Source organism: Miscanthus floridulus, chromosome 2 (assembly GCF_019320115.1).
Source record: "Miscanthus floridulus cultivar M001 chromosome 2, ASM1932011v1, whole genome shotgun sequence".
Taxonomy (NCBI): domain Eukaryota; kingdom Viridiplantae; phylum Streptophyta; class Magnoliopsida; order Poales; family Poaceae; genus Miscanthus; species Miscanthus floridulus.
Genome location: NC_089581.1, coordinates 178,434,964 through 178,452,398, shown reverse-complemented (window position 1 = coordinate 178,452,398; position 17,435 = coordinate 178,434,964). Strand labels below are relative to the sequence as shown.

The 17,435-nt window shown below is 43.1% G+C and overlaps 1 protein-coding gene across 2 annotated transcripts; it reads right to left on the bottom strand.

Annotated features, from left to right (window-relative positions):
• Positions 1-2,406: 2,406 nt before the first annotated feature.
• LOC136535874 (phosphoinositide phosphatase SAC8-like) lies at positions 2,407-15,561 on the bottom strand. Of its 2 annotated transcripts, XM_066528308.1 has the most exons (20): positions 15,300-15,561; positions 15,089-15,169; positions 13,267-13,394; positions 13,051-13,142; positions 7,986-8,043; positions 7,664-7,720; positions 7,543-7,576; positions 7,232-7,312; positions 7,013-7,119; positions 6,426-6,512; positions 6,265-6,342; positions 5,266-5,330; positions 5,045-5,143; positions 4,810-4,909; positions 4,017-4,125; positions 3,857-3,929; positions 3,667-3,760; positions 3,157-3,243; positions 2,933-2,999; positions 2,407-2,793 (listed from the first exon to the last, which is right to left on the bottom strand). In XM_066528308.1, the coding sequence occupies exons 1-20, from the start codon at positions 15,478-15,480 to the stop codon at positions 2,666-2,668; spliced, it is 1,806 nt and encodes a 601-aa protein (XP_066384405.1). In that variant the 5' UTR covers positions 15,481-15,561; the 3' UTR covers positions 2,407-2,665. The 2 variants fall into 2 exon arrangements, with proteins under 2 accessions (XP_066384405.1, XP_066384406.1); XM_066528309.1 differs by lacking the exon at positions 5,045-5,143.
• Positions 15,562-17,435: the final 1,874 nt, after the last annotated feature.

Sequence of the window (17,435 nt, the reverse complement as noted above, 5' to 3'; positions counted from 1 at the left end):
CACCAGAGAATTCGGGACTCCGTGGTTCATCTGCGTGCTGACGCTTGGCTCTGTCTCTTTTTTAGAAAAGTCCTCCTACTTTATGGAAACTTATCCGCAATCCAGACCATCGTCCATAAACAGTGTTCACATCTGGAAATGTTTTATATAACCCCCTATAATAATAATAATGTAATAAAAGCCACTAGGTTCCCACTAGGTTCCGCTCGCACTAGAGAATTCAGGACTCCGTGGTTCATCTACGTGCTAACACTTGGCTCTGTCTTTTTTTCATAAAAGCCCTCCTACTTTATGGAAACTTATTCGCAATCCAGACGAGCCTACCATTCGATGGATACGGTAGCCAAGCGGGATCGGGGAACCTACGCGACATTAGTTTTGGGGATATTTAACTTTTTACTATTATAACGGATGTCACATCTTCAGATAGCACTCTTAAAATTGCTCCTACATATTTACCATCGAGAGAGAAGAATTCATAACTTTAAGCCATTTTTGCATACGTGGCAGGACACATAGGGAAGCCAGCGTGTCTGTGGGATGCGAAATGACTTTGTTACTCCTCATCTATTTCTTCTTCGTCTGTCTCATCCTCATCGCTTGATAAAGATGCATCCCGGCCTACACGCCTCTCAGCTCCGCCTCCTCCTCCCTCCCAGACGCGAGCAGTAGCCCCGCGAGCACGAGGTCTGCGCACCACCCCAGCTAGCAGCACTGCTCCGATGGCAAACGCAGGCACGAGATCCACCGCGCGTGGGCTCTGCCGCGGGCGCGGGCTCTACCGCGCGTGCGTCCCCATCCCCGGCGTGCCTCCCTCATGGTCGGCAGCGCGAGGTCTAGCTCCTCCCCTTTCGGTCGCTGCTCCCCCATCCCCAGTGGCGCGCGCGAGGTTCGGCTCCTCCCCTTCTGGCCACGCGAGCTCCTAGGTCCGGCGAGGTGCCACCATGTTCATCGCCGGCGGGGGAAGCTAGCTCGCCGGTACCGGCAGCGAACGCGCATGAAGAGACGCGGCGCAGCTCGTCTGTGGCCGGGGATGCGCGTCCTCCACCGGCGAGGAAGCAGAGGAGCACGAGCACAAGGAGGCATGGGGCCGCCATGTTCGTCGCCAACGCCGAGGAGGCCGTGCTCCTGCGCGTGCTCTAGGTGCCGCCATGTTCGTCGCCGGCGTCGGGCGCGGCCGTGGCCCCGGCTGCCTCGCCCCCAACTTCCCCTACGTCCTGTTAGCCGCCGCCATAGACCCCATCGTCGGCAATGGCCGGAGCTCGAGTGAGGAAGGGATAGAGATAGAAGAAATAGATGAGGGGAAAAAATGTCATTTCTTGTGGCTGGTCTATGTTGTCAGGTCGAGTTGGCGTGCCACGTCAGCGAAAATGGCAAGAATGTATCAAATGCTCTCTCTCGATGGTAAATATGTATGAGTAATTTTAAAAGTGCTATCTAAAAAGGTAACATCTGTTATAATGATAAAAAGTTAAATATCCCGTAGTTTTGGGAGCCCAACGGACACCCCGCGTCAGCATGTGCGCATAATCCGGCAAGGTGAGTTCCTCCGCCTCTGGATCTGGTGTAGTCCGATCTGTGAAGGGAGGAGTGTGGTGCGGCAGATCCGAGCCCTCGACGGCTCCATCTCGCCCCATGGGCTAGGAGAGTCCACGCACATGAAGACCAACAGCTTTGTTGTTTCCACAGGATCTGCTAGCTCCATGGCCATCATGTTGGAGCGTTTCTGGTTCCACCGAATCTGTGAGCTCCCCATCGAGTGGGAGCATAGATCGGAGCGGAGGCGGCGTCCAGCTAGCGGCCTGTTCCGAGGCCGTAAATGATCGTGGATTATTTACTGCTGGCTAGTTTGGTGTAAGAGAAAAATACTGTTCCCGGCTGGAAATTTATGATCGTTTACCAGCGAGCGAACATGCTGAGGTGGCTTGCGGATCTCAGCCATCTAGCAGCAGCCTTGAGCACTCCGACGCACGCTAGAGTGGTAGACTCTGTAGGCAACAGCGAGCTGCAACAGACTAGCTTTTGTTCTTCAAATTATGGCATGAATTCGACACGAATTTTCACCAGAAACGAAATCTGCCTTTTGCCGGATTCCATAAAACTTCATGCAGCACAAGCTCCACAGCAACACGAGCTACCTGAACCATAAAACTGGCATTGCCTAGTTTCACACTTTTACCCTCCATCTCCATGTGCTCCGTAGTTGTAAATCCTAGCCAGCAAAATCCAAACGGGCAAACCCGACTGTAGCGTGGCATTTTACTTGGCAAACATCTGTGCCTGATAAGAACAGCATCTTTGTGATGCCTCACCTTCACTGTAGCAGACAGGGGCGAAGGTGTCTTTTCTTTGTGTCATGCAACTATGCAAGAGCCCGCTACCACCCACCACCCAGTCACAAAATATGTGGTCTCCCGGATTTATTACAAACTTGGACATTGGAGGAGCAATTTTCTATTCATGGATACATATCAAGTATAACAAATAGACTGTAGTCAAAACTAGGCTTACAAATTAGCAGCTCCAGATTACAGGACCGGCAGGCCATCCTGCCTCCTTATTTAACCTACTCTTGCAATGAGTAAAGCAACATTCTAATCCTTTTACCTTTAATTAATTTCTAACAAAGGGCAATATGAAAGGGGAGGGAAAAAAAGACCAAGAATTAGATTAGACCACACAGACGGGGCCTAGAGCAAAACTGTTTTCCATTGGCTTTGACCAAGGCTACTACTCCGACTGTTAAGCCCGCACAGATAATGGAGGAGATCAAGTGTTGTGCGTTCCGTCCAACTGCAGATGAGACGAGACAATGGATATAAAATTTTGCGATTTGTGCAATTTAGTTTTTTCAAAGAGAATATGAGCACAACTCATGTAAGCAGGCTCTATCAAAAGTTCAGAACTCTGGAGACAAGCAAGGCAGGCAGACCTTGACTGAGAGTGAAAGTTGTTGCGGTAATCCCACCAACTATGATTGCTGAAGCCACAGGCAGATACTGCAGTATGTTTTCGCAACAGCCACAAAAGGTGAGACGAACAGCAGAGTTATTTAACTTTTTTTAGAGGATGCTGTTTAACCATACAAGGGTAGCAATTCCCATCAGATAAATGAAAAGGCCCACTACTAAGACAGGCAAAATATTAGTTAATTACCGAAGAAGATTCAAATCCACCATTATGAAAAGGAGAGGAGCTGCCTTGGCTGACTGTATAATAACCGCTAATAAGGTCAAGAGCATCCTGAAGACAAATAATCAAAGAGGCACATGATAAGCATAAGTTCATCGAGTATAAACTGTGTGATCAACGCAAGGGTGTAGACAGGGATAATCTAGCAAGAAGCACAGGGAAAGAATATAGTAGTATCATTACATGGCTGTAAAGTTGCATCTGAATCAATATATCTCATGGTACCTCCTTAAACATTGAAAAGAGAAATGATGTGATGCACTCTTGCTATATCATGTGAAGTTTAGCTAAGTGCTCTCATGGTACCTCCTTAAACATTGAAAAGAGAAATGATGTGATGCACTCTTGCTACATCATGTGAAGTTTAGCTAAGTGCTCCGGCAACTGAAGTGAATATTGTACAAGAAAAAGGCCTACGAGGAGCGATCGCTGATAGGGCTAGAGCAAATATCTGAGCACAACATAAGAACTTACTTGCCGCACTCCGTCATGAAAATTATTCAAATAATATCTTGAAAGAGCACTCATTCCATCTTTAATTAGTCCAGGTAATGTCTGCCTTCCATATCTGTGTTACCTCAATAGTTCCCATTTAAGTTAGCCAAGTAACACTTACACAGCACAGTTTATTCACGAATTATTGAGGCAGTAAATGGGAGAGTACCTCACTAGATCCCCTTTCAAAGCATAAGAACCAGCGTACTCCAGGCTCAGCTCATCACCATGCTCAACCCATACTGCCAGGCATGAATTCATGACCAAAAGACATTTAGATAACAGTCTAATTATTGGCAATAAACATTTCACCATACAAGATAACTTACATTTTTTGAATATATCATTAATGTTATCAGAGAGAGAAATGCTTTCAGATGACAATAATGCCCCCATCTGCTGCAATTGAGAATCCAATGATTTTCTTGCAAGGAAATTCTGTAAAGGAGCAGAAAGGATGTTCCAAAGGAGTTAATGAAATGATAAAACCCATAGTTAACTAATACATTTTAAAAACACCAGTTTTAGTTTCACGGCCCTTCTATTCTGTTCTTTTAACCATTAGCGTTGCATCCAGTTGCATGCTCTGCGTAGAACTGTGGGACTATTGAGAACAGGTTACATCATTCTCTTGTTACCATGTTTAGCAAGGTACTTTCATGTACAGATGCTCATTAGGAAGAACTAGTTATGTAAAGACAAGTGCATAATACCAAGTTTTAACTAGTAACATGTAAGTTAACAAAATAAATTAGGATAGGTTTTCCAATGACAGAGGATTGTCAGGATAGAAGTATATATTAGTGAGCTCCGATCACCTTTTGTGCTTGGGGACTCAACAAACAGCTGCTGTGTAGGTGGGGCCGCGCAGATGGTGGTGGTTGTTGGGTGGCGTGGGGGGCACTAACTGATATACAATCTGTTATTTGAGATGGCATGGCCCACTGACAGACGAGGCTTGGAAAATTAATGCAACTAGTGTGTGTGTGTGTGTGTGGGGGGGGGGGGGGGTTCTATAACAGATGTGTGAAAACTGCTATCAAGATGTACCTTATTAAATTCATTTTGAAAATTAGTACATAACTTATCAAATTGAATCACAGAATAAGATGACGTGCAAACCTGTGTCACATTTGTACGGTCCAGGCAGTCAATGCAATTGGATCTAACTACACCACTTTGCTCCAACAAAATCTCTCCTTTAGTGTTCATAAGAAAATATCTGCTCAGCTGGCCCAGAAAAGAAGCAAAAGCAAATTACTTGCCACAGTTAAACCTTTAGTTATGAATAAATCTTAAAGCAGTGTGCTTAGGGAAAAAAAAAGTAAGCATGAAATGTTAGATATTTAAAAACTACCCTTGCTTATGAATAGCTTCCTCAATTTGATTGTAGAGAGCTTGCAAATTGTCAAAGTTACCTCCACCACAAACATGATGGAAATCAAAATGTATATACCTGTAAGGCGGAAGGACCACATCCAGCATATAACTAATAAATTTTATGTAAATGTTTAATCATTTGATTACTTGTAAGATCAGAAACTAATAGAAGTAAGCATTTCCAAGAAACATAATAACCTGACACCAGGAATTCTGTCCATTTCAGCAGCAAATGCATTGCTCAAATCTCCTTCATCACCTCGCTGCAAGTAACAACAGATTAGATGAACCATTCTCTCTTGATGGACAAAAAGAACAACTGTTTGGGGGAGATGATTCAGCCTCTCTCTTGTTTTTTTCTCCTCTTGATGAAATGAGAATGCAACTCTCCTGCCTAGTTCGAGAAAAAAAAATGTTTATGGGTGTCCAAGTTAGTATACCAACTACCAGCTACACGGTAGGAGAGTGACTAAACCTCAAGCTTAAGTGCACTAAGGACTACAAGACTTCCCTATATTTGGCAATTAAAGGAACTGGTCTGCCGTAATTTTTTCGGCATAGAAAAAGGATCAAATATATGACATATGTGCTTTTTCCATGAAGGCATGATCCTGCTTCAAGCATATTGCCTTTTCTTTCTATTGTCATTTTACTAATCTTGCCTGAAATCAAGCAAACAAAGAGTTGAATGCCATAGCATTAGTGCAAAACTGTAAACTAAGTTCTTCCCCTCGAACAAACTGCAAAGTTGGCACTATGTAAATAATGCTTTGCTTTGTAAAACCCATAATACCCATGTCACGGTCATGGAGAGGTAAGCCCAACAGCTGGCCCATTAAGGCCACGCAGACTGTAGTACACGTGAACAGTGCAAGGGTTCTGTAGCAGTGGCCCACCCTCCTAGAGCGTGGTTACTTGCCCATTATGTTTAGCAGAATTAGATTATGTAGAGTCCAGAGTATTCCAATAGGTTCCTTAGGGTTAGGAATCAAGTCATGGTATCCTACCTATATAGATATAAAGGGAGTTAGAACTATTAGAGGCAAGAAAGAATTAAGGGATTAAGCCTCTCCCTCCAATTTTTGTCAAATCCCCCTTCACCTTTATCAAAAAAGAAAGAAAATCACCAAATTTGCGTGTAACAACCCATTTGCTTAATAAAAAAAAGTATGTTACATCAATGTATATAAAACTTACTTTACCAGTCAAGTCAATAACAATCGTCTCGCCATATCGTTGTGAAAGATCATGGAAGTGGCGTTGAACAACCTTAGGCTGTATGGAATCAGTTTAAGAGAAGTCATCAGGCTATATTAAGTATGGGGCCACTACAAATGTAAAATATAACAAATTCTTACAGTTTCTTCATGTTCAATAATGCTAAGCCGTGGTTTGTAGCTTAAATCCACTATTTGCTCCCAGAGAAGTGGAATTGAGCCTCGAACCTAACAAAGTAACAAGGGAATGAGTAAAGCGTTGAAAATGGGACACAAGTAAACGACATTCTAAAACATTCATGCACAATTAAATGTGTATCCATCATATGTGTTACATGTCATGCATAATGTCAAAGAAACAAAGGCTAATCATGTCAAACCTGATGAACAATTGACATCCATGGAGATTTCTAGAGGCACCATACCATTTGAACATAAATTGGAAAACTATTATGTCATACTGATTAAGGGGAGAGGAATGTTCTTTTCATGGCCATAACAATTAAGAAAAGCTTGTGACCACATTTCTTTCTTTCTTTTATGAAAATGACCACATTTCATTGTTAATTAGTTCAAATAGCTATGGTCATTTACATGATGGGTTTTAATGCCATTTTCATCGTATTGCATGCATTATTATGACATAACATTGGTTAAAAAAGCCATGTATTGTGAACATCATCCAGCAATTAGCACCAAGAAATTTCATTTATTATGTCATGATGTACCTGTATAAATGAGGATGTGAGACCTTCATACTCAACCAACTGTTCTGTTTCTACAAAATTTGCTGTGGCGCCTTCAAGATTCGCACCCCTCCTCCACATTCTTGTCCCTGCAATGAGCGCATTACAATTTAGAAGTATCATTGTGTTCTATAAGTCACTCATGTTCAAGAAGTGTCAGCAAAAAGGAAAAAAGAAAAGAAAAAGAAAAGAAAGTGCAACCTAAACGCCTGTTGCATCTCCTTGAGAACAATGTTATCCTGACTGGTCTATCCTTCAAGGTAAATTGCGCTGACTGAAAACGTACAGAAGTTAAGGACACCAGCTTACTGACCATGTTTGTCCTCCAGTTATAGAAAGCAATGGGAATGCATTGCAACTTTTCGAAATATATCCTTCTAATCTGGATAGATGATAGCAAGGTATAGAGCCCACACTATGCATGCAAAGCAAGTATATACTATATACACCACTAAGCAATAAAGATACAAAAAAAAAACAGTGACATGGAACTATATAATTTTTTTGGATATTTCCTTGTATCAGTGGGATGATGAACTCATCAAGCTGCAGAAAATTATCCAGCAAAATTAAAACAAAAGCAAGGATACGAATAGATAAAATACATAAGTCAAATCCTTCATAAATGTTTACCTTAACTTCAATAAGCTCCTCTAACAAATTTTTGTTCCAAACAAAACGTGGATCAGCCTGACCAAAGAAGAAAGAAGAAAAAAATGGTAGGCACAGTGATTCCTTAATTGTATAATCAACAGGGGGAATGTCATGATCCCATATCTGGAAAAAAAGAGTCAAATTTGTGCATAACTGCAAAGAAAATGTTTGTTTTGTTTTGAAAGTTTTTGTAGCCTAAAAGTGCATACTAACTGTCAATAGACCAAAAAAAAAAAAAAACTAACAAAGCCACAAAGATTTGAGTACCATGGGACATATCAAATGACAAATCATCACGAACCTGTTTCCATAGTGGTTTATGTATCCTCCCTGCAGTCAACTTGGATGCCCTCTGCAAGCTACATAATCATGGTGTTTATAACTTTATCGCTATTGAAGAGCACTACATCATCACATTATTTCCCTCTCGTCAGTCAGATACAATCCAGTATAACAAAAGAAAGAGAAATGCACCAAAGAGGTATTTGGTACATGATAACAGTCATACAACTAGAAGCTATTAAAAAGTGCTCAATAGATCCATACTTCGAGAACCTACTACACATCTGCAAGGAACAACGGAACTAACAAGCAATCGATTAGTTACAAACGCAGGCAAGGAGATGAACGATACGGGGAGGCTTTAGATCAGAATCTCTGGATCCAGGACATTCAGGGTGCTCTGACTGTTTCGGCTCTTACTGATTACCTGGAGGTTTGGGATTTAGTTGCGGAGGTAGAGCTTCAGCTTGATACATCAGACAGTCATCCTTGGTGGTTTACTAAGTCGGGATAGTATACAGTCAAATCAGCCTACAGAACATTGTTTGTTGGATCAATGTCCTTTGAGCCTGGAGATCTAATTTGGAAGATCGGAGCACCAGAGAACAACAACAACAACAACAACAACAAAGTCTTTAAGTCCCAAACAAGTTGGGGTAGGCTAGAGTTGAAACCCAACAGAAACAATCAAGGTTCAGGCACGTGAATAGCTATCTTCCAAGCACTCCTATCTAAGGCTAAGTCTTTGGGTATATTCCATCCTTTCAAGTCTCCTTTTATTGCCTCTACCCAAGTCAACTTCGGTCCTCCTCTGCCTCTCTTCACGTTACTATCCTGACTTATGATTCCACTACGCACCGGTGCATCTGGAGGTCTCCGTTGCACATGTCCAAACCATCTCAATCGGTGTTGGACAAGCTTTTCTTCAATTGGCGCTACCCCTAATCTCTCACGTATATCATCGTTCCGAACTCGATCCCTTCTTGTATGACCGCAAATCCAACGCAACATACGCATTTCCGCGACACTTAGCTGTTGAATATGTCGTCTTTTCGTAGGCCAACATTCTGCACCATACAACATAGCAGGTCTAATCGCCGTCCTATAAAACTTGCTTTTTAGCTTCTGTGGTACCCTTTTGTCACATAGGACACCAGACGCTTGCCGCCACTTCATCCACCCTGGTTTGATTCTATGGCTAACATCTTCATCAATATCCCCGTCCCTCTGTAGCATTGATCCTAAATATCGAAAGGTATCCTTCCTAGGCACTACTTGACCTTCCAAACTAACATCTTCCTCCTCCTGAGTAGTAGTGCCGAAGTCACATCTCATATACTCAGTTTTAGTTCTACTAAGTCTAAAACCTTTGGACTCCAAAGTCTCCCGCCATAACTCCAGTTTCTGATTCACTCCTGTCCAGCTTTCATCAACTAGCACTACATCGTTCGCGAAAAACATACACCAAGGGATGTCCCCTTGTATGTCCCTTGTGACCTCATCCATCACTAAAGCAAACAAATAAGGACTCAAAGCTGACCCTTGATGTAGTCCTATCCTAATCGGGAAGTCATCCGTGTCTCCATCACTTGTTCGAACTCTAGTCACAACATTGCTGTACATGTCCTTAATGAGCCCGACGTACTTCGTTGGGACTTTATGTTTGTCCAAAGCCCACCACATAACATTCCTTGGTATTTTATCATAAACCTTCTCCAAGTCAATAAAAACCATGTGTAGGTCCTTCTTCTTCTCCCTATACCGCTCCATACTTGTCTTATTAAGAAAATGGCTTCCATGGTTGACCTTCCGGGCATGAAACCAAATTGGTTCATAGAGACCCACGTTATTGCTCTCAAGCGATGCTCGATAACTCTCTCCCATAGCTTCATAGTATGGCTCATCAACTTAATTCCCCGGTAATTTGTACAACTTTGAATATCCCCTTTATTCTTGTAGATCAGTACCAATATACTTCTCCTCCACTCATCAGGCATCTTGTTTGATCGAAAAATATGGTTGAACAGCTTGGTTAACCATACTACAGCTATGTCCCCGAGGCATCTCCACACCTCGATTGGGATACCATCCGGTCCCATCGCCTTACCTCCTTTCACCCTTTTCAACGCCTCTCTGACCTCAGATTCTTGGATTCTCCGCACAAAGCGCCTATTGGTGTCATCAAAAGAGTCATCCAACTGAAAGGTTGTGTTCATATTCTCACCATTGAACAATTTGTCAAAATACTCTTGCCATCGATGTCGGATCTCATCCTCCTTTACCAAAAGATGCTCCCTTTCATCCTTAATGCACTTAACTTGGTTGAAGTCCCGTGTCTTTCTCTCACGAACCCTAACCATCCTATAAATGTCCTTCTCTCCTTCCTTCGTACTTAAATGTTGGTAAAGATCCTCGTACGCTCTACCCTTTGCCACACTTACAGCTCGCTTTGCAGTCTTCTTTGCCACCTTATACTTCTCTATGTTGTCCACACTCCTATCATGGTACAAGCGTCTATAGCATTCTTTCTTCTCCTTAATAGCCCTTTGGACTTCCTCGTTCCACCACCAAGTATCTTTAGCCTCGTGTCCTCTTCCTTTGGTTACTCCACACACCTCTGAGGCTACCTTCCGAATGTTGGTTGCCATCTTGTCCCACATATTGTTTATGTCGTCTTCTTCCTTCCAAGAGCCCTCTTTGATAGCCCTTTCCCTAAATACCTCTGACGTCTCCCCTTTCAGTTTCCACCACTTTGTTCTTTCAATCTTAGCTTGTTTATCCCTACGGGCACACACCTGAAAACGAAAATCTACCACCAAAAGCTTATGTTGAGAAACAACACACTCCCCTGGTATCACCTTGCAATCCAAGCATGCTCGTTTGTCCTTTCTTCTTGCGAGGACAAAGTCAATCTGGCTACAGTGTTGTCCGCTACTGAAGGTCACTAGATGAGATTCTCTCTTTCTAAAGAAAGTGTTGGCTATCATCAGGTCAAAAGCTACCGCGAAGTCCAGAACTTCCTCCCCCTCCTGATTCCTACTACCATACCCAAAACCTCCATGAACTGCCTCGAAACCTGCACTTGTAGTACCTACATGCCTATTAAGATCTCCTATAAAAAGCTTCTCACTACTAGGTATAGCTCTAACCAGGACATCTAAGTCTTCCCAGAACTGTCTCTTAGCACTCTCGTCGAGGCCTACTTGGGGGGCATACGCACTAATTACGTTCAAGACCATATCACCCACGACAAGCTTGACTAAGATAATCCTATCTCCTTGCCTTCTCACTCCCACCACACCATTCTTGAGGCTCTTATCAATCAAAACTCCTACTCGCCATTTTTTTTCTCTGGTTGGTGGCACATGAGAGATGTTGGACTATGGAGAGATTGGCCCGAAGGGGTTTACCTCATCTGGAGCACTGTCCTTTCTGCGTACAGGAAGACGAGATCTCCATCATATCGTTTCTGGATGTGTTTTGTTTGTAGAACGGTGTGGTTCCTTCTGTTTCGCCACTACAGATTACCGGATTTCTCGCCCTTCCCAAGCGACAAGACTCAAGAGATTCTTTGAATGCTGGATACAAATCATTGCTTTCTTCCCTGAGGACTTCAACCGTGGCTTGAATCACTGATTACCCTCGGTGCTTGGATGCTTTGGAAACATCGTAACAATTGTGTGTTAAATGGAGTTCTTCCTAACATACAGCTTGTGGCAAGAAATATCCTTGAGGAGGCTCAGCTTTGGTGCATTGCTGGCACCCAGGGGCTAGCCCAGTTTGAGGTGGTAACCAGGTAGAAGGTTTCTTTAGATGTCAGGTCAGGATGTCAGGTTGTGTTCTTTGATGAAACAAGCGCGTATGTAACTCTCTAATGGGTTCGACTCCTCATGGGAGCGAATTTCAGACTGGGGTTAGAAAAATCCCCTCGTCTGTCCCACGCCAAAGCAGGTCTAAGGTATGGCCCAAGGTCGTGGTCGTTCTCACATGGGCTACGGTACCACTGTGTATGGGTGGGGCAGGGGTTCGGGGGTTTTCTCGACCTGCATGAAAATGTCTTGCTCTTAATAAAAAATGCCCGGGGGCTTTCTTACCCCCCACAGGTCGAGTTTTTTTTTAACATGAGGCCCCAATCCTAGTAACTTTATGATATAGAGAATGCCATGTAAAAAATATCTTAGGTGGCACAAGCTTTACATAACAGAAGTTGGGTGGCTGACATCAAGGGGGCTTTGACAGTCGAGGTCTTGTTGGAATACGTGCAACTTTGGGACATGGTTGATAATATTACCCTTCAACAAGACATTCCTGATCAGCACCATTGGAGACACACAATTGGGCTCTTACTCTAGCAAATTAGCCTATATGGCGTTTTCCATAGGGAATTCTTCATCTGGTTGGGGATCAAGGACGTTGCTGGACTGCTGACCAACTTGCAAGACACCCTGCAGTTTGTCCCTTGTGTGATCAGGGTGATGAAACAATACAACATATCCTGATTGCTTGTGTGTTTGCAAGGCAGTTTGGACAGCTTTTTTTTCTGTGTTGGGGTTGCTTCCTCTTGCACCGAACCAGAGGACTCTCGTTTCAGTAGCTGGTGGAGCAAGACAATCAAGGCAGTTCCTAAGGAGATAAAGAAAGGGCTTAAATCGCTAATAATCTTAGTTGCTTGGGAGATTTGGAAACATAGGAACCACTGTGTCTTTGAGGGTGGTAGTCCTTGCTTTCAAAAGGTTCTGCTTGTAGTTCATGAGGAGTGTAATCTGTGGTGCTAAGGCTTTACATCAGCTCCTTTGTAGGTCGTAGCCATCGGCTGCTTAGGCTCCTGATGGGTTTTTTGGTTGTGTTTCTTTCCAGCGTGTGGTGCTGTTAGCCTTGTACTAGGTGGCCTAGGGGAGTTGGCTCTGCCTCTCCTTTGGTTCTTTTTTCTCTACTTAATGAAATGACACGCAATTCTGCGTTGTTCGAGAAAAAAAAATATCTTAGGGATGTGCACAATCACTACATAAAGGTTGTTGGCCTTTTCTGAAAAGGCTATGTCTTTCGGTTGCCTTATTTGGGTACATGCATGACAAAGCACTTACTTTAGTGTCAAATCCCTGTCGTATGAATAATACAATCCACAAGTAGTTTCTGCAATTCTCAGGAGAGACATGAAGTATGCCTCATCCCTTCTCTGCAAGCAGATAGAGGTAGAAAACATAAATGCAGCAACCAAGGACCAGATAAATGCAATCAGTGCTTAGTTGTGATCAAGCAATGTGGATGAAATTGCACACTATGTGATAATGTTTACATACTTCCTGTGGAGTTAAGTGCTTTATAGCCTCGTTGCAGCATAAGAATTTCATTGAGTTCACATGGTACACAGGAGAGCCCTGATAAGAGCCAGCATCTTTCCGAGAAGTGATAACGAGTACATAGCTTCCTGATGAAAACAAAGATTTGCAGAGTGAGAGCCCCATACCATAAAATTTAAACTTAAATTCCATATGACAGATAAATTAGCAGTTCTACAGTGGGGAAAACATAATTAAGACACAAGATACAAGTTTGATTATTTCATGGTTCTGAGCAGCGCAAGGACGTCAAATTCTAGAACTAGTGGGATTATTTTATTACACAACCCTTTTATACTATACGCCAGAGAGTACAGTTAATCCACAGAAATGGTCACGGTTTTTTGTTGGACATTTCCATTTTAGTTGATCACGGCTTGTTTCCAGCTTCTGCTGCTATGGCACTCTGCTTCACATGCAACTTATAAAACCACATTCAAATAAAATTCCGTAATAAATTATAAATGGACATAGCTGCGAGAATATGACAAGGATAGCACAACAGTTAATACTATGGCAAATTTCTGGCTTAGAATATGCTACCACTTTATTGCCAAAAATGGAATCCTAAGTGCAAGAGCACTATGACTTTAATGGAACTTTCCTTGAAATCGCAACTATGCCTTACACATCAGCACATCGCAACTACTTATACTAGCGGAATCAGATTCTTTGTTAACCATTAACGCAAGTACTCTCTACACAGTGAAGGAATCTCACAGTGAAATGAAAAACTAACCAAAATCACATCCAGGGACCAAAATCATCACTCAGTTTTGCCTCCTAGTATTTTTGGTTGCATAGAAGTGAAGCACACTTTTAAGATTTTCTATTCGTTGACTGAAGAAAGTACATGTTCAGTTGACCATTAAATGTGTTGGCATGGCACTCTGCAGCAGGTGCAAAATCGACTAAAACCACATTATCATTTATCAATAGAGTTTAATGTCCGTGTAGCTGCAAAGACAGCAACTTAGCAAGTCAGCAACACACACAGAGTAGTTCACAGATCACACAGTAACCAAGTCCTAATTTGGAACACACTGAAATGTGAAATGTATAACAAATGGAAGTCCATATGTGATGGCAGACAATGTTCTCCATCTCGGTCACTGCTATTTAGGTGATGGCAGCAAGACATTACTTTGGTGTGAGAAATGGTTACATGGACAATTTTTATCTGACCTTGCACCATCTCTGTGGTTTTTTTTTGTTTGGTTGGTGTCGCTAAATCAATGGACTGCTGATCATTTGGCTCATTATTTTTTCTCGAACACGCGGGAGAGCTGAGTATCATTATATTAAGAAGAAGACAACTCGAGAGCACAATGGCGAGGAGAAAAGAAACACTCGAGCCCCAGCCAAACTCCAAAATCTCATCTCTTATATAGCAAGAGACACATCTAGACAGGAAGGGGAAAATGCCATCCAGATAGCCCAAGCCCCCAAGATGATGACCAAATTCAAACCTCTCAGGACCTGCCCATCAACTCTTTCATTGGTTTGAGCCCACCAGTCTTGGTTTGAGCCCATCAACTCTTACAGTTTTACTTTGTAATCTTACCTTATTAGTTATTATACTGATTACCTGTCTAGCTAGTGTAAACAGTCTAAACAAGCTCACGGTTAGTAAGTAGGATCAAATGGCACTTAATGCGTCCCAAAAGAGACATTTGATGATATTACAGCAGAGCAGAACACTATTGCAGGCAAAAAAGCAAAATACAAAAAAAAAGGATATGAAGTAGTTCGTAATTCGTGAAATTAGGTGAAGGTGACTCACCGGCAAGCAATCTTATGATGCCGACCACCCCGTATATTCTGGAAACCTTGCAGTCGCTCCCAGTCCCAGCTGCGGCTTCCTCTGCCCGCGAAAAGAGCGAAGGTAAACTACACGTCCAGAACACCGCGCCGATTGACGAGCCATAACATCAATCAAAACAACACAAATCCGGAAGCACGCCACAACCCTTCGCTTCACTACACGGCTTGACCTGGGCAGAGAGGGCGGATGGAGCCGCAGGAGCGAGCGACGGCGAAGGCGGCGGCGCCGTCGAGCGAGCGGATCACGTAGCGGTCGCGGAACTCCCGCAGCTCGAGCTCACGGCTGCAGGATCCTGGACAGAGGGGTTCCTCAGAGAGCAGCGGCGCTCCGTCGGCGTCGGCGCTCGCCATCGGCGGCGAGCCGCGTGGTGCGGGACCTGGTCTCAGCTCGGATTCGTTTGGTTGCTTGGATCCGAACCGGGGGAGAGAGCAAAACGGTTGATGGACTGAAAGGGACGGCGTGTAACGTGTTGCTGATCTGGTATCACATGTGGGCCAGCTCTGGATTTACTCGGTGGGCCCATGAGTAGGGCCGCGTTTAGTTCGGCCCCAGATTTGGCGCCGCCCAAATTCGCGGCACTGTAGCGTTTTGTTTTTATTTGATAATAATTGTCTAATCATTGACTAATTAGGCTCAAAACGTTCGTCTCGCAAAGTATAACTAAACTGTGCAATTAGTTTTTTATTTCGTCAACATTTAGTACTCCATACATGTACCACAAGTTTGATGTGACGGGAAATCTTCTTTTTGCATAGTGCCAAATTCTGGAATTTGGATGAACTAAACGTGGCCTAGTTGGGGAAAGGGCCAAAGGGCAGATGCGAGACTATCACTCTTTCATGTGTTTGGATTTCGGAACTTCGGGCCTTTCCGATCTGTGGTCTTGCTTTCGGCATGTGACTCTGCTCTCTAGTTTTATTTTTCATATAACTAGAAAATGTTAATACGTTGTAATAAAAAAAATAAAGTACATGACTGGTCTTTCCTTGATTCATATAGATTATGGCCCCGTTCGGCTTGCTGAATCTTGGCTGAAACTGTCTGAAAAATACTGTTCTTGCTGAATTATTGTGAGAGAAAAATACTATTCCCGCTGAAAAAATAAGCCGAACAAGCCAAATATGGGGTAAGCCGAACGGGGCCTATGTCATTTCTGCCCTTAATCTCCGTTCAAGTCTAAGTAATCATCCACACGGGTGTGAGCCCATACCGCATGCCAAGATATGACTGAATTATTTGATGTAAAAGATTAGAGGAGGTTTTGAGAAAAATAGATTAATATTTACAAATTTAAAGTTATTTTTCGAAACTATCATCTTTGTATGGTAGTAGCAGCCATGGGAGTTACAAAGGGCAACTCAAATGAAATCAAGAGACTAGTTGGAGGGCCTTGTTGATTCATTGATTCACAGGCGAGCATCCACGTTGAGGGGCAAGTTTGAGGGCTTGCTTGCTCGTGGAGGAATGAAAATCCATGGACTCACCTCAGTGGGGACATAGATTGCCAGCAAGCAAGCAAAACTCAAGGATCAATCTTGTGTCTCTTGCCCTGTTTACTTTGCTCTCTTCTAGACTTGTCTTTACTTTGATCATCTTGTGTTTGTGTAGTTGCTAGGGTAGCTCTCCTAATCGAGTAGTGTTATTATTCGAGTAGTTGCTTATCTTGCGTACTTTATTTAGTTGTTGAGAAGTTTGTGTGCTCTCGTAGTAGTTGTAATCCTTACTGGTAGACTTGATTAGGAGGTTTGCATTGAAGCGAGCTATGTTAGGCTTGTAGAGTTGTACTGGCTATTAGGGCTATCTCTTTTACTAATCCTTGCTAGTGCCTTTATCCTTGAAGGGGGTTTTTAATAGGCTATTCATCCTTCTCCTCTAGCCATTCTAGATCCATTTGGATGGGCTAAGATGGGACGAGGCCGAGAGGCATAGGAGGTGAAAGTGCATATGGCCTCTAAGTGAGTTTTGGTGGATTAAATGATAATATGATGATGATCAAGGAACTAACGTATTTCATGAGAATTGCATGTGTTTAGTCCCATGTACTCTCTCTGTCTCAGATTAATTGAACGTTTGGAGTTCAAAATTTTTCCCATATTAATCGGTCACAATAGGAGGTGATATAGCCATATAGGGTGTGGGGCAACGCGTACTGTTCTTGCCGGGCATAAGTCCATCAACATACGACCAATATAATAAAATATCAATTTTCCTCTCAAAGAAAATAGGCCTGGTCTCCTTGTTGAGGCGAGTCCAGAAGGTTCTGTCCACTTCTCTGGCAAACAAGTCAATCAACATCAGTTCCTTG